The following is a 17,003-nucleotide window of genomic DNA, read 5'->3' as shown; positions in this document are numbered from 1 at the left end:
ATTAAAATTAATATTTATACAGTTGCTGACAGGGCCGCGAAATGTTGAAGATATTATTTCAATGCATTCTTGGCGACGTATGGCTTCTGGGTTTTAATCAATGATTTTAGGCCCAATTTTCTATCTAATATCTTAAATACTACTGAACGAAATTATCGTCAGCAGCCATAATAATAGTTTTTTCTTAAACTTCCTATATTAATTTAAACATATATTGTTGCTGATGATATCACTCCCAGCAGAAGACGAAACGGTTAGCATAAAATTGCCTAAACCGCAAAAATATTCGTCACCAAAGAAGTGGATGACAGCATTATACGATAAACTGAACAGTTCCAGACATATTTAAGGTTAACAGCTATCGTGATACACTCTGTAGACGTTCGAGGCGTTGGATACGCCGTCGTGTTCTTCTGACTAGGCCGTATTTTGGTCGAATGTGCAAGTGGCGCACCGAATATACTCAAGCTGATGCTGTCAGATTTGAATATGGAAAGATGGGGTCCGCTGACAAATATGATGAAAATGCGCATAATTTTAGTAGTCTTAAGCACTATGATATTACAGATGAATTTAAATTCTTTGCTAACAAATACGATGCTGTAATAATTAATAAAATTGTAACATATGTATATAGAATTAATGTAAGGGTTGAGCGATTAACACTAGATGATAGAGCAACAAAAAAATATTTGAAGATCAGGGAGCGTTAGAAAAGGTTAGATTAGCATGTACTAATAAGTTCGGGCGCTTTAGCCTGAAGCCGGATAAATCGTCTGGTGTACCTTGGAGAAAATATAGTAGGCGTAATGCATTTAAGTTCGTAACATATTGTAAACCTGAAACCAGTGCGGAAATTGGTAAAGTAAAATCATGGGTAGATTTAGAAAATCAATGTAAATGTAAAAACAAACTATTCCAAGGAGTAAACCCATTTTTATCGGTGTACAATGATTTTAGGCCCAATTTTCTATCTAATATCTTAAATACTACTGAACGAAATTATCGTCAGCAGCCATAATAATAGTTTTTTGTTAAACTTCCTATATTAATTTAAATATATATTGTTGCTGATGATATCACTCCCAGCAGAAGACGAAACGGTTAGCATAAAATTGCCTAAACCGCAAAAATATTCGTCACCAAAGAAGTGGATGACAGCATTATACGATAAACTGAACAGTTCCAGACATATTTAAGGTTAACAGCTATCGTGATACACTCTGTAGACAAAATATTATTATCTCATCTTACACTGGATGTAGCAGGTACTCACCAGCAGGAGGCAGTGTGATGGTGACGGTGGTGACGTGAGGCTTTACCTCAGTGGTGGAGGTGACCACCTGCTCTGTACCGGCGACTCGCGTCACGATGAACGTGTACGTGCGAAGCCGCGTGCTAGTCACCACGGTGGTGATGGGCTGCACCGGCAGTAGTGGTGTAGCGGTCACCACGTGGGCATCACCGTGATCCACTGTAGCAGAGGCTCCGACACCCAGCTTCGTCAAGATCTCCGCCCCTCCGTCATAGGTCACCAGCACAGCACTGTTCAACTGATCAGCCCCAGAAGCGCTGACCGTTGCCGGTGTTTCTTTTGCGATCTCTTCTCCTCGCGGCAGCACCTCTGTAGGTGCGATCACCCCGTCCAACTGGGACGAAATCTCTGGTCGCACATCTGCCGTGGTCTCTCGTACCAAGTCTCCGCTGACAACTGTCGGACCCACTTCGGTCACTGCAGTTGGAACCACAGCTCGGTCTCCATCCGACACTTCGCTCGAGCCCTGCAGTACTTCCGCCAGGATAGTAGGTTCCAATTCCAGATCGGCAGTGCTAGTTGGGACAACAGAAGTGATGCCAAACCTTGGTCTAGCTCTAGTAGTTGCAGCTCGGCCGAAAGAACTCTTGGTGGGTGATGTCTTTCTGTAACGGTAGCCTGTGGAAGGTGGTCTGGTCGTTCGTGCAGTGGCTCCCTCCTGGGACCTGCTCTTGGTGGCGGTCGGCGCCACACCTTTAGCAGTGGTCGAAGTCCGGCGACGTTGACCAGGAAAGCCGAGACGCGTCTTAGTTGGGCGTCGCGTGATGCTGAAACGTGTCGGACGTATGAAGCGCGGTCCGTCAAAAGTACTGCTCTCCGTGGTGGTTGGCGTCTCTATTGTTGTGATGGTACCGTTACCATCACTTTCACCTTCGGGACTGACCAGGACGTCGTCAGGCAGCGGCGTTGTGGTTGTCGTCGTCGTCGACGTTGTTGCAGCTGTATCTTCCTCTGACGATATATTCTGACTGCCTTCGTCAGGACGTAGACTCGAAGTTTCTGTGCTAGCCTCTACAAGATCTGGAGGTTTCTCAGATGAGGCCTCTGCTGTGGAGCTGGTCTGGGGAGCAGTTGATGTAACTCCTAAAATTTCCTCCCTAACATCAGAGGGAGTCGACCCGTTAGACTCAACCTGATGGGCACGGACATCTGGATCGTTGACGGGTGAACCTGTATCGATCTCATTATACTGTGTGGTGAGACCTAACTCGTCGATTGGAGATGAGAGTGGAGATGTCGCCACGAAACTGATGGTGTGGACTGACTCTTCAGTGGTGAGGAGGGAGTCACGACTCTGAGCTGTCGTCCTTTCCTCGACAGTCGATCCTCTGGCTGATGGCTTGGTCACAATCTCCTCTGAGCTCGATGGTGCTTTCACCTCTTCCACACTCTCTAGGCTGGGTGGTGCTTCAGAACTGGCTTCCTCTTGACTGACTGGTACACTTTCTCCCTCTCTTTCACCTTCATTTTCTTTCGATACATCTTCTTGTTCCTCCTCATCGTACTCTTCTGATTTATTTTGACCGGACTGTTGATCTTCTGCCTCATCCTCCTCCTCTGACGAAGTTTTTGATGTCGAATACCTCTCTGTGGAAGGCCTGTCACTGGAGCCAAACAATTCCTTCGAGCTGTCCCCCGTAGTGCCCTTGGTACTCTGCGTCGGTAAGAAACGTCCATTGAAATTCGGAGTCGTCTTCACGTGAGGTTCCTCTTCACCTTCTGTTGACGTGATGCTGTTAATATTCGTTGTAAACTCACTTACCCTGTTAATGAGGTTTTCAGTAGTGGTCCTACCATACTGGCTAAACTTGAAAATATCTCGTATATACGACACTGCCTGCGGTTTTGCAGAGATTATGCTCGTTGGTCTGTCGGTTGGCTCACCAAACGTGCTGATGGCACCAGTAGTGGTAGTTCTGCCATACTGATATGGTTTCAAAGAATCTCTCGGCAATAGTGCAGTCTGTGGTTTCAGTGAAGGTACACTCTTTGGCGTCGTAGATACGTCTCTTCCATTGCTTCCTTTGGATGGTTGCCTCTCTCTGGATGACTGAATCACTTCGCCGTAGTCCTCCTCCTCTTCTTCATCCTGGTCGTCCTCCTCCTCCTCGTCATCTCTCTCTTCTTCTGAATCGTCATCTTCTTCAATGTCTGATGATGGGTAACTGCTCGTAGAAACGCCGTTTTCGCTAGATGTTACTTTATTCTCCCTTGATAACGTCGAATACGTGACAGCTTTGGTGCCCTGAGTCGAAATCACAATACTAGTTGGCCTGATTGGGATCTCAGTGTCCTTGTGAAGCACTGGTCTCCTCCGAGTGACAACGATCCTCCTCCTCTGGCTTGACATCAGTGTCGGTCCTGCCGCTGCAGTGACTGCAGATTTTGGGCGTTCGAACTCAGCTGCAGTGGTGGTAACTGGAGAGTCTGTCTTCTGACGTGTGGACACTGGACGCTTTTTCGTCACTATGATCCTCCGTCTGGCTGACGATTTAGTCGGCTTTATGTCACGGCTGATGGTCGCTTCCAGGACTGGAGCTACTGGTGTAGAGACCTCCTCCTCCTCCTCCTCCTCATCATTATCTTCAGACAGATGTCTCAGTGCTTCCACATAACGAGCTCTTACTACGGCTGGTCTCCCCTGCACTGGAGGATCGTCGTCGTCTTCAAATGAGCGTCCAGGTTTCTTTCTCCTCGCTACAATAACTCGCTTCCTCTGCGGTTCCGTGCCACTGTCATTCGAAGGTTTCCGTATTATCTTAATTGTCCGCAAGCCGTAATCACCTAGGTTTATGTACTTATGCTTGTGCTTGACGGCTGGTGTCGCGAGGTTCATCTCAGTCACGTGGTCAGTCTGCTGTGCCTCTGACAGGTGTAGGACCTCTCCTCTCTTACGAGTGACGTTCTGGAGATCGTCGTTAGCTGACGGTCTGTTAAGAGGCCGGCGCAGACGCACTACTCTGGTCCTACCTCGGTGGCCCGGCCTTCTCGTCGTCGGCTCGTCCTGTGCATCGTCAAACACATCCGGACTCCTCTTGTGCCGTGAGAGAATTTGACCGGACTGAGATGCTGACGGTAGAAACATTACTGCAGTGTCATCTGCGGCAATTTCAGTTTCTGAAATGATTTCGCTTTCGTCGTCACCATTGTTGTCTTTGCCCCTGATGTAATCACCTACGACCTTCCGCTTGAGTGGGGCAGACTCAGCGGGGCCTTCGGATAAAAAATGACCGGTAGCGTTGTTGTTGTTCACAGAGGAAGACGACTCCTCAACTGCTGCTTTTCTAGTATTCATTAGAGGTCTCGTAGTGTGTCCAGATCTCCTCGATATCGTTGTGGTAAGCCCACTAGAAACGTATTTGCTAACGTCACCTACTATGCTCTCTAAGCTCTGAGTCTCCACCTCGCTGCTTTCCAGTACACCAACATCTCCCATCGCCGACATGACATAGTTGTCCAAATAGTTTAGCTTGTGTGTTGGGACATCTTGCTCTTCGTCGTCATTACCAAAAGAGCTGCCAATCTGTGGCAGCCTCGATGGCTCCAACTTTGGTACAAAGCGGATCTCACGCTTCCTGATGCTGCTGTCTCCAGTTACCGTAGATACCACTGTGCTAAACTCGCCTGGTCGTCGTCCAGAGACGTACAGTGTTACAACGCTCGTCTCCACTGGAGGTGCTGGGTCTGGAGGTCTGTTATTGTTTCCGTTCCGCGTTTTCTTCCTTGGAGGTTTCCACGTGCGGACTACCTCGTCGTCGCGGCCCTGGGACCCCTGCTGTTGGACATCATCATCATCTGGTACTGTCTCGTCTGCCTCTGATTCTCGCGCTAGACGATCAGCGTCGTCAGGTCGCTGCTGCTGCTGTTGTCGGCGCCTCGAATTCCTGCCTCGTTGCTCGGAAGGCTGCACCTGCTCGAGTGGCACTTCAGCATTGTCTGGCTCTTGGAAGAGGAGTCCTTTTCCAGTGGGCAAGAAATCTGGTTGTCCCAGAGACGCCAGTATGTTTGGCTGAGGAGGACTCTGCATGGGTCCTGTGGGCCCTAAAAGTTGAGCCTGCAGCAATGCTGGGAGGAGGAGTGAGTTCAGTTGGTTGTTGACAGCAGTGGGTGTCGGTGTCACCACCACTGTGTCAGTAAAGAATTCAGTGGCTGTGATGACTTCTTCTGACTGGTCCACAATAGTCGTGTAAATTTTCTTGCCTCGCAGAGTTATTGGCAGGACTGTCGATTTTCCAGTGGTCAGAGTGGTGACGTACGTGCTGGTGCGCGTCTTAAATTCGGTTGTAGGAGTGGGTGGAGGTGCCGGTGGTTGGTTCTGCAGGGCCAGAAGAGGGTTGAGGCCTCCCGGAAGACCACCTCCGAGATTACCGAGCAGAAGTTGTGAGAGTAACAGATTGGCCAACGGTGCATTGGCGGCTATGGCAGGCTGTATGGTGCTTACTGTCGACTCGACGTCGTACACTGTGCTCGGAATGATGTGCGAGTAAGATGTGAGGCGGCCACGGATTGTGGTGGGCGTAAATATCACGCTCGTCGTTGGCGTCTCGCGCAAGTAGAACTGTGTTATCTCTGTAGCTCCTCCGGCCACTGCTGCCGTTACTTCACTCGTCAAGAACAAGATTGTGCCACCGTCTTTGACTGTGGACGTGACATACTGGTTTGGCGATAGCACCTCAGTGCTGTGTCGCGCTGTCAGCACATTTCGGTATTCAGTATTCTTACCGTTAATCACAGGTATGGTGGCTTCCTCTGGTATGTGATGAGTGACTGTGATGGTGCCATCGAAGGTCGGCAGTGAGAACGTGAACTTGTCCAGTTCGGGCTCCTTGCTGAATCGCGTCCTGCTGCTGCCACTGTTGCGCCTCGGGCTCGTGTTCGTGTTGCCGTTGTTCCGGCGGGTGGCACGTTGAGACGAGAAGCTGGTGTCTGTCTGTTTGCTGTTGGAGTTGCTGGTGGTGCGCAGCCTCGGCGGTTTCGGCCTCGAAGGGACGGACGAAGTCGTCTCGTCACTCCTGCTGTTGCCTCCTCTCCTCCTGCCACTCTTGTTGGTCCGTCTGTCACTTGTGGCGGTGGCTGTCTCTGTATTCTGTGGCCGCCGATAGCGAGAGGTACCACTACTTGTGTCCTTCTCCCTCAAGGTAAATTGCGCTCTACCCGAGGTGGCAGATGACGGCGAAGGCTTGATCCGCCCCTGTGGTGTCGGTTGCTGTTGCTGCTGGTTCTGTGTCCGTCCTCGGCCCGAGTACCGGCCGCTCGATTTGCTCTTTTGCTGTGGTGGAGGTGGTGGTGGAGGTGGCTCCGGAGTTGCCGGTTCTTCGGGTGGTGCTTGTGCCTGTGCCACCCTGGCACCAGGTCTTCTGAACCTCGACGAATACGTCCGTGTGGCTCCACTCGGCTTGTCCACCTGGCGCTTCGTACGTCTCCTGAAGCTGAACGGTCTGATCTGCACTGGTTTGTATGGGACTCCTTTGCTGCGTGGTGGTGCTGCCTTTTTTGACTCCTTATGCTCGCTTCCTTCATAATCATTGTCTCTCAGCTCGTCTTCATCCTCTACATCCTCCTCTTGGATGTCTTCTTCATCCTGCGGCTCGTCTTGCGCCTCATCCTCATTGTTCTGCTCTTCTTGCTGCTGGGGCTCCTCTTCCTGACCTGGACGCTTGAACAGGCTGCGTGGAGGGAACAAACTGTTTCCTGGGCGTGGTCTGTTGACAGCTGGCTGGTATCTCAGAGGTAACCGTGCCCTCGGCCTACTGGTGGTAGTGGATGCTGCGGAGCCTACTGGTCTATTTGACGTCCTACGTGTAGTCGAACTTCCTCTGGAAGGAGTTGTCAGTGATGTCTGCGATCTGGGTGTTGTGGTGGTGCTCGCCCTCACCAGTGGAGGGCGCCTCAGGCGATTCAGTAGCGGGTTCCGGCGCGCAGACTCTGTCGTTGAAGGAAGTGGTTGTGTCTCGTACTGGCCATCATTGTCTGTAAACTGTGGTGTCTCCTCAGTGACGAGTGTGGTGATAAAGTCGTCAGTCTCTAGAGTCTCGTCGGTAGGTGTCGTCGCTGGGAAATAGTTGGCTGTCGCACCACCGCGAGAGATTGTCGAGGTCGGATTGACGCGGCCCCTGTACCTCGAGGAGCTTCCAAAGTATCCAGCTGAAGATGAGCGTCCAGGTGCAGCACTTGAGCCTCTGAAGTATAATCCTCTGCGACTCGATCCTTGAGGGCCTCCAACTGCTGTTGGGCTAATGGCCCCAGCTCGTGTAGAGCTCCGTCCTCTGCCTCCAGTGGGGAACGCAGAAGATTGCCCTCCAGGCACAGGAGACGAGCCTCTTGGTCTAGAGAAACGGCGTCCACTACTGGCAGATGGACGAATCTCGTTAGCGGCTGACGACGATGCTAAGCCTCCTCTTCGGCTTCCAGAGAACCTTCCAGTGGCGGCAGCCTTACCCACGGCTGCAGGCGTTGCTGTGATGGTTGGAGTTACAACAGTCCGTGTCACTGTGGCTGGTCGCTTGTTCTGAGGCCTATATGGTGGTCGCGTAGCTCCTTGCGTGCCAAAAGGGCGAATTGATGGTGTGAAAGTATTCTTCTTAGACTGGTATGTTAGGCGTGTCCTGTTGCGGCCTGAACCTGACCCTTTACCAAGCAAGAACTTGGCGCCATCGTTGTCTGACTCATTCTCACTGCTATCGTCATCCTGCTGCTCTGAAGACGTCTGTGGTGTCGTCGACGTTGACGTTTCATCACTGCCCAGAGAGCTCTCGACCACAGCTGGTGTTGGCGCTGTAGTTGTCACAACTGCTGCGGTTGGAGCCACCACAGGGACGCCGCTCACTGCTGTCGGAGCAACTACAGCTACAGGTGGTGCTGTTGTGCTTGGAACATCCACTTTGAAAGACGATGTGCTTTCAATTACTTGCGCATACCTTCCACCCACCAATGTACCTGAGACTTTGGACTCGTAGAATGTTGTCGTACCATCTTTGGCCATTGTGCCATCAATCAGTCGCACCAGCCCTGTCCTGTATGTCTTGCCAGCAATCTCCACTGTTGGAGAAGGTGCTAGAGCCAGATGTAGAGCACTTTGACGTTCTTCATTCACCTTTATGGAGGATGTGCTCTCCACTATCTGTGAGTACTGCCCATTGATGTACGTGCCAATGGCTTCTGTGGTGAAGAACGTAGTGCTGACGCCATCAGCATCGACAATTCGGCCCTTGTTGAGGGAAACCACCCCCACTGGCAGTTTTGGTGTCGGAGTAGGCTCCACTGGTACTGAAACTGGAGCAGGTGGTATGATACGAGTTTTCCTCTCTAGTATCTGGGCATACAGGCCATCAATGTAGGTTCCGGAGACATCAGTCGAGAAGAGTGTGGTGGTTCCGGCCTCATCAACTATGCTACTGACAACAGTGGAAAGGAATCCCGTTGGCAGCTCCACTTTTGTTGGGGCTGATGTAGCTTCCTTTGCTGCTGGTGTCGGAGTAGTGTCCACAACTGATGCTGATACCACTGGTTTAACTGTTGGCACACCTTCCCCCAGTTCTTGTGCTTTGGCCGACGTCGCCACAGCCCTCCCCGCCAATACAGCTGCTGCTTCATCTGCAGCTACCGTACCGTTCACAACCTCTGTTACAGTCTGCAGCCTGCTGTTGACAATAGTGCTGTTGCCAATATACGACGTCGTCAGGAACGTGAAAGTGGTGAAGTACGTAGTAGGCTCATAGATGACCTCACTAGGATTAATGACGGCGACAACTGATGTAGCTAAAGGATCGATGTCCTTTGGTGTAGTAGTGGGGACGATCTCAGCTTTGGTCTCTGTAGAGGACGACACTGTCGGCGTTACTACCTCAGATACAGTCTCCTCGCGACTGGTCACCGTGGAAGTGCCATCTTTGAAAAGTGTCGTCCAATAGGTGAATGTGGTGAAGTAGGTCGTAGGCAAGGAAGGATCGTCCTCAGTGGGGACAAGGTCGTCAGTGAGCAGAGCAGTCCTTTGCGGCGTCAGAGTCTCAGTGACGACATTTGTGACCGTCTCCAAACGGCTCTTCACATCCGTGGAAGTTCCCTTGTATATGGTTGTGAAGTAGGTATATGTTGTATAGCTAGTCTGTAGGAGCAGCGTTGGAGACGGCTCTAAAGATTCGGTATTGCTCTCTGAACTGACCTGGTCGTCCAGTGCTGGCAGGAAAGGCAATGCATTGTGGCGTTCTGGAGGGGCGATGATTGTGCGCTCTCCACTGGAGCTGCTGATCATTGTCTCCACCACGGATGATGTGAGCTCCGGCTCTGAGGTGGCCAGTATTGCAGGTGGTCTTGTGATGGTGGCATACACGTTCTTAGTTCCAACAGCAACTCCCAGCTTGCTCTTGGCAGGCACTATAATGCTGTTCTCAATGTCATCGAAGAAGTCATTTGCCGGTGTAGCCGTGGTGCCCTCACTGTCAACTTCATTCAGCGACGACCGCGGCTGGCTGTGCTCACGCGTTATGGTGCTGCTGTAGAGGTACTGACGACGGGGAGCGTTCTTTAGAAGTGGCTGGTTCTTCAGAGGATTGTCCAAGTCGTCTTCCTCCACCTGCGACAACTGACTGGTCGGGCGAATGTCTTGGGCAGCACTTAGAGTTGGTGTTGCTTCCAACAGTGCTGTCGGTGTTACGATATTGGTGTAGACCTCTGTGCGGCTGCTCACTGTCGTTTCACCATCTACGAAGATGGTGGTGAAGTATGTGTACGTCGTGTAGAAGGTCTTAATGACATCCTGGTCCAGGGCAGGCGTTGCTTCTGTGGCCATCTCGCGCTCGATATCTACCGAGTCCACAACAGCTGAGAAGAGTTCCTCATCTGGGAAGAACTTGGTGGTCGGACGTCCGATGCCGACGCTGGTGGGTGCCACCTCTGGCGTCGGCTCTACAATGTTATCGGTACGTGCTAAAAGCCCAGCAACAGCAGGATCTGTCACACGGCGGAAGTAGTCCTTGTCCACCGTTTCCGTCACCACATTAGTCACCACTTCAATGTTGCTCGCAACGGTGGTCGTGCTATCCTGGAAATAGGTCGTTAGGTATGTGTAGGTAGTAAACACAGACTTGACAAGCAGCTCCAGTTCACCCTCCTCCTCTCCTTCGTCTTCGCCTGCCGGTGGCGAAGCAACTGTGGTCGGTTGTAGGACGACGGCTGGCGGATTTTCTGGCGTTGCAGCAGTTGACGGTTCAGTCGCAGCATGGGTTTCCTGCTCTTTGTCGCTTCCATCTGTGATTTCGGGTGTTACCGAGACTTGAGGTGGCGGTGGAGTCGGTTGCTGGTGTACTGTCTCTGGTGGAGTGGTGACGGCAGCAGGAGCTTCTGGAAGGGCAGTGGATTGAATATTTGCTACAGCGACTGGCACCACTTGCGTGGCTAGTATGACCTGTGATGTCACCACTTCTCTTGTTTTGATCGATGTCGAAGTGCCACCGTCGACAGGAATGAAGAAGGCAGTCAGATGCGTGAATGTCTCATAGATTGTACTAGCAACAATCTGTGTAATCAGTGTGGGTGTCACTCCATCCTGCAGCTGACTGGCAGGTGTTCCTTCCTCTTGTCCGACACCGGCATCCTTAGCGGGACTTGGTTCTGTCGGTGATGGTTCGACGTCTGTTTTCGGTGTGGTCACTTGTGCGACAGTAGTTCCAGGAGTTTCCTTTGCAGCACTGCCTTCAACAATATTTTGGTCCTCAACACTGCCACTTGTCTTACGACCAGTCTCCACCTCATTCGACAAGTCTCCCTCTGGCAAAGTGGTGGATTCTTGTGGTAGGGTACTGAGTGTGCCGTCGCCATCTTCGACAGTTGTCACACCGTCTGTGTCAGTAGTGAGGCCTGGCTGCTCTGCAGGGATTGTCGCAGGCGATGTAGTGACCTCTTCCTCACCCTCCTGTTCCTGAGATCCCTCCGAAGATGGTGGCTGGGAGGCTGCTGTGTGAGTAGTCTCCAGGTCAACTGTGGACGTCGGTGCTATTGCACTCTCCGTTGGCACGATAACTTTTGTGTCTCCTTCATAATAAAATATACTCGAGGCCGAATAGATAATTTGTGCATAGTGACCGTCGACGGAGCTGCCGTGAATCAGAGAAGTGAAGAGGGTAGTTGTGTCATTGATGACCTCAGTGCCTGCAATAGCTTTTATTAGACCGAGTGGGTATTCCTCATCACCGTGATCAAATAACTGGGTCATCGCCGTGCGATAAGATGTTAGTGGTGCTGTAGAAGTCACCTCTAATTCTACTGTAGAGTGCACTTCTTGTTCTCCTTCCTGTTCCTCCTCGTTGCTTCCTGGTATTGGTGCTTCTGTGATCACTTCCGTTGCATGCAGCTGGAGTTCTGGTGTTTCGACGACGACAGGTGACGGTTCTATCAAGTCGTCAGTTCCATCATCTAGCACGGATGACGGTTCGATGGCCCCATCAACAACAGACGTTACTGTCGCCACCTGGACCTCTGTCAAAGATGGCTGTATCACTTCTGGTGCAGCAGAAGACGACTGGTCATAGTCTTCATAGTCGATCACGACACTCGTTACTGGCACTTGCACGGCTACGTCATCATCCAGGTACGTGGAGGTCGGTGGAGAGTCAAATATGTCCTGTTCACGGGAAAGCACCTCCAATTTGGCACCCTCATCTGGTGTCGTTTCCTGAGTTGGCGGCGGGGGTGTCGTTTCCCTCGGTGGCGGGTCAGTTTCCTTGGGCACTGTAGGTGGAGGGTTTGTGGTCGGAGGTGGCGGTGTGGTTGGCGGTTCTGGTGGGGCAGCTTCGACTACATACACTGACGATGCGACGTCTTGATGCTGCGCTTTCTGACGCCTACTGGCAAACGTCTCCGGCAGCACCACCATAGTGGGCAGTGTCGTGTGTGTCGTGATGGAGTGGCCAGTAACAGTGCGAGTTACCATTCCGGGTGTATGCGACAAGAACGTTTTTACTTTTGTGACGACGCCCGGTTGGAAAACTGTAGCGTCGCCTGCAGCACTGGTCACTGCCCGTGTCGGCTGTGCTGGTGGCTGCTTCTTGGCAGTGCTGGGTGTGAAGACAACAACAGTGTCACCAATGGTGGTGGTGAAGTCAGCAAATCCAGTGTAGGTGACCGTCTCGCGCAGCTTGCTGAGGCGCGGCGGGTCGGGTCTGCCGCCCCTGAAGATGGCCTTCCCGGATCTGAAGCTGGACAGGTAGTCCTTCTTGGGCTGCTGGGGAGGAGGAGCATCACCGTAATCTGGACTGCCTAGGTCGTCGCCCTCGTCACCCGACTGGGAAAAGCCACTGGGGGAGAAGTCGTGCCGTACGGTGAAGGTCGGCAGGTCGTTGATGGGCCGGACGGTGACGACCTTGTCGGGACGGATTGTCGTGGCGGTCTCGTCCCTCTGCTGACGCTCCAGCTGATGACCCTCCAGCTGCTGACCGTCAGGCTGCTGCCGGTCAGTGTCCCTCTTGCGGAACGGGTCACCGGCATCTACGTCCTTCACCCACAGGCGCTCCGTGGACCGGTTGATGAGATTCTCCGACAGCTGGGCTCCACCAAAGTCGGCCGCCGGGCGGTCGTCGTCGCTGTCTAGAAGCAAGAAGTCCGCACCGCCACGGTCTTTGACAGCCTCACTGGAGAGGCGGTACCTGTCCAGGACGCCAACAGTGGAGACCCGGCGAGGGTCCGGGGGCGGCTCGTAGGGTCCCAGGATGGGTGTGGCTGCCACCACCGAAGGCGGCGCCTTGGAGGCCAGCTGCAGCTGCGGGGGCGGGGGCAGCACCGTCGTGGGGAAGACGAGCATCAGTGGCTTGGTGGGCCGGTCGAAGGACACCCGCGAGCTGGTCGTGGCCACGACCTGCGCCCTGCCGCGCCCCACGCGGCCCGTTGCGAACTCCGTGGTGGTGCCCTCGCGGACGAACGTCGCCGCGGCCAGCACCACGTCGGCCGCTGCGGCGCGACCAGCAGGCCCAGGGGTTAGATGGGCAGACGTGGCCGAGGAGTGGGGGAGACAGAGTGCCAAGAGCGGGAACCAGGGAACAGTGAGTGCAAGGGTACGTCTGGCAGTGACTGCAGTGGCCACAGGGGAGCTGCTTCCCTGGTGTTACACTACATACAGACCTGTACTGCGCAGACCGGAACTCGAACCTGAAACCTATACCTTTTGCAGCCACTGCTCTTACTTTTTTGGTAAACATTTTTGGAATACAGCGATCAATAGATTATTATATTTTAACTAAAGTTCAGTCTTGATCACAGCATTTATGTCTCAATAACATAGGTGACCGGTTTCGGTTATATTTATATAACCATCTTCAGACCCATGGCTTCCTTGGAGGATGGTAGGCGGAGCTCTCCTCAGTTGCTACAAAGTCAGCAGCTGATGAGAGCTCTGCCTACCATCCTCCAAGGAAGCCATGGGACTGAAGATGGTTAAATAAATATAACCGAAACCGGTCACCTATGTTATTGAGACATAAGTGTTGTGATCACGACTGAACTTTAGTTAAAATACAATGCTGTTACTGACTAAGGTATCCAGACACAACTAATAACCCGCCGTCACTACCTGATTTCAACCAGTACCTCTCCTATCCTCCAAACTTTACAAAAGTTCTTGAGAATTACTACACTACTGGCCATTAAAATTGCTACACCACATTAAAATTGCTACACCACGAAGATGACGTGCTACAGACGCGAAATTTAACCGACAGCAAGAACATGCTGTGATATGCAAATGATTAGCTTTCCAGAGCATTCATACAAGGTTGACGCCTGTGACGACACCTACAACGTGCTGACATGAGGTAAGTTTCCAACCGATTTCTCATATACAAACAGCAGTTGACCGGCGTTGCCTGCTGAAACGTTGTTGTGATGCCTCGTGTAAGGAGGAGAAATGCGTACCATCACGTTTCCGACTTTTATAAAGGTCGAGATCCAATGACTGTTACCAGATTATGGAATCGGTGGGTTCAGGAGGGTAACACGGAACGCCGTACTGGATCCCAACGGCCTCGTATCACTAGCAGTCGAGAGACGGGCATCTTATCCGCATGGTTGTAACGGATCGTGCAGCCATGTCTCGATCCCTGCGTCAACAGATGGGGACGTTTGCAAGACGACAACCATCTGCACGAACAGTTCGACGACGTTTGCAGCAGCACGAACTATCATCTCGGATACCGTGGCTGCGGTTACCCTTGACGCTGCATTAGAGACAGGAGCGACTGCGATGGTGTACTCAACGACGAACCTGGATACACGAATGGCAAAACGTCATTTTTCCGGAGGAATCCCGGTTCTGTTTACAGCATCATAATGGTTGCATCCGTGTTTGGCGACATCGTGGTGAACGCACATTGGAAGCGTGTATTCGTCATCGCCATACTGGCGTATCACCCCGCGTGATGGTATGGGGTGCCATTGGTTACACGTTTCGGTCACCTCTCTTTCGCATTGACGGCACTTTGAACAGTGGACGTTACATTTCAGATGTGTTACGACCCGCGGCTCTACACTTCATTCGATCCCTGCGAAACCTTACATTTCAGCAGTATAATGCACGACCGCATGCTGCAGGTCGTGTACGGGCCTTTCTGGATACAGAAAATGTTCGACTGCTGCTCTGGCTAGCACATTCTCCAGATTTCTCACCTACTGAAAACATCTGGTCAATGGTGGCCGAGCAACTGGCTCGTCATAATACGCCAGGCACTACTCTTGGTGAACTGTCGTATCGTGTTGAAGCTGCATGGGCAGCTGTACCTGTACACGCCATCCGAGCTCTGTTTGGCTCAATGCCCAGGCGTATCGAGACCGTTATTACGGCCAGAAGTGGTTGTTCTGGGTACTGATTTCTCAGGATCTGTGCACCCAAATTGCATGAAAATGTAATCACATATCAGTTCTAGTATAATATATTTGTCCAATGAATACCCATTTATCATCTGCATTTCTCCTTGGTGTAGCAATTTTAATGGCCAGTAGTGTATTTATTTTCCGCCTTGTTGGTGCATTGGCTATTATAAGTTTTATAGCGATTCACTGTAACCACCGGTCTAGCCTGCTATATATTGAGGGTAATCTGAACAGCCACCTCGTCAATAGGGCGGCAGAGGGAGGGGAGTTGGAGCTGAATGTATTGCCCCTCCTGCAGGCAGCTCCATATGCCATATTTCAGCAGAATAATGCCTGGCCACATGTGGCAACGAATATGCAAATCTTTTTGATGAATTACGGGTACAAGTGCTTCCCTATGTCGCACGTTTGCCTGACATAACGCCCGTTGAATATGTCTGGGATCTGGTTGGGAGGCAACTTGTTCATTGCACCTATAAGCTGCATGTAATTTTCCTGAACACCATACGCGGGCACTCTTTGATTCCATGCTGCGAAGTCTAGAGGCTCTGATTGCAGCGCGTGGCAGCTTCCAACCGTACTGAATTCTCACCGTCAGGGTGCATATATAGTTGTGTAATCCTAATCATTTGTTTGCTGTCATGTCCCTAATCCGTGTACTGAATTTTACTGAAATTACATGTCTCCTGCACATGTGTGACAGTTTTTACAAATAGTAGTGTCGGTTGTAAGACGGTAACTCAGTCGGTAAGTCTCAGAGTGACAATTTGTACCATATTTTGAAGTACACTTTAAACTGTACGTCCCTCTACAACTACCTGGGTTAAGTCGCTTCAGAAGTCGCAAGATGGGAAACATATACCACCTTGTAAACTCACAATGCCTATAGAAGCACTGTGGTATTCACACCAAGACTCGGCTTGAGAATAGCTTCACCTTATGATGACAAACCATCAGTACATCTACATATTCGGTAAGCCACCACGCACTGTATGCCGGAAGGTGCTTTGTGTCCATCTGTCACTTTCCCTCCTTCGTGTTCCAGTCGCAAATGATTCTTGGTAAGAACGATTGCTGGAAAGCCTCGGTGTGGGTTTCAATCTCACTAGTTTTATCTTCATGGTCTTTTCGCGAGATATACGTAGGAGGAATTGATATATTGTTAAGTCACCTGGGAACGTATTCTCTCGGAACTTTCACCAATAGACCACGCCGCGATACAGGAAGCCTCTGTTGCAGCAACTGCCACTGGACTTGGTTGATCATATATGTGACGCTTTCGTGTCTACTAAATGATCCTGCAACGTAACGCACTGCTCCTCTTTTGGTCGTGTCTATTTACTGCATCAATCCAATCTGGCACGGTTCCCAGACTGACGATCAGTACTCAAGTGTTGGTCGAACCAGGGTTTTGATGACGGACTACATTTCCCGAAGATTTTTCCAGTGAATCACAGTCTGCCGTCTGCCTTTCGTACGATAATTTTTATGTGATCAACCCACTTAAATAGTCACGTACAGCAAAATTTCAGTAACACTCGTGAGAAAGGTTTAAGTACAATGGCTGTTTCGACACTTACACCTTGTTCAGGCCGGAAAAAAATCATAACTACAGCAAAATACAAAATTTACATAGTAAACAGGATATTTGCAAAAAGAACCCGAAATAACTATACATTTCACATATTCATATTTGTTTCGCAGTCGTCACGTCTAGCGAATCCGCGATCTCCTCTTCCCCCTACCTCCCCCGCCGCTCCACCCTCAAACATGCGGCATGTTATTGTGTGCAGTTTAATCACTGGAAGTAGTCATATTCATAGAACTACATATT

General features: G+C 51.0%; 1 protein-coding gene across 1 annotated transcript in view; it reads right to left on the bottom strand.

Moving 5' to 3' along the window:
* LOC126427962 (uncharacterized) overlaps positions 1 to 13,130 on the bottom strand; it is a 184,855-nt gene extending 171,725 nt beyond the window's left edge. The window contains exon 1 of the mRNA XM_050089850.1: positions 1,277 to 13,130. Coding sequence (XP_049945807.1) covers positions 1,277 to 13,109 — 11,833 coding nt within the window. The 5' untranslated portion in view covers positions 13,110 to 13,130. The remainder of the gene's footprint in view (positions 1 to 1,276) is intronic.
* Between the last annotated feature and the right edge of the window lie 3,873 nt (positions 13,131 to 17,003).

This window comes from Schistocerca serialis, chromosome 12 (genome assembly GCF_023864345.2).
Source record: "Schistocerca serialis cubense isolate TAMUIC-IGC-003099 chromosome 12, iqSchSeri2.2, whole genome shotgun sequence".
In the NCBI taxonomy this organism is placed as follows: domain Eukaryota; kingdom Metazoa; phylum Arthropoda; class Insecta; order Orthoptera; family Acrididae; genus Schistocerca; species Schistocerca serialis.
This window is presented reverse-complemented; position numbering and strand designations above follow the sequence as displayed.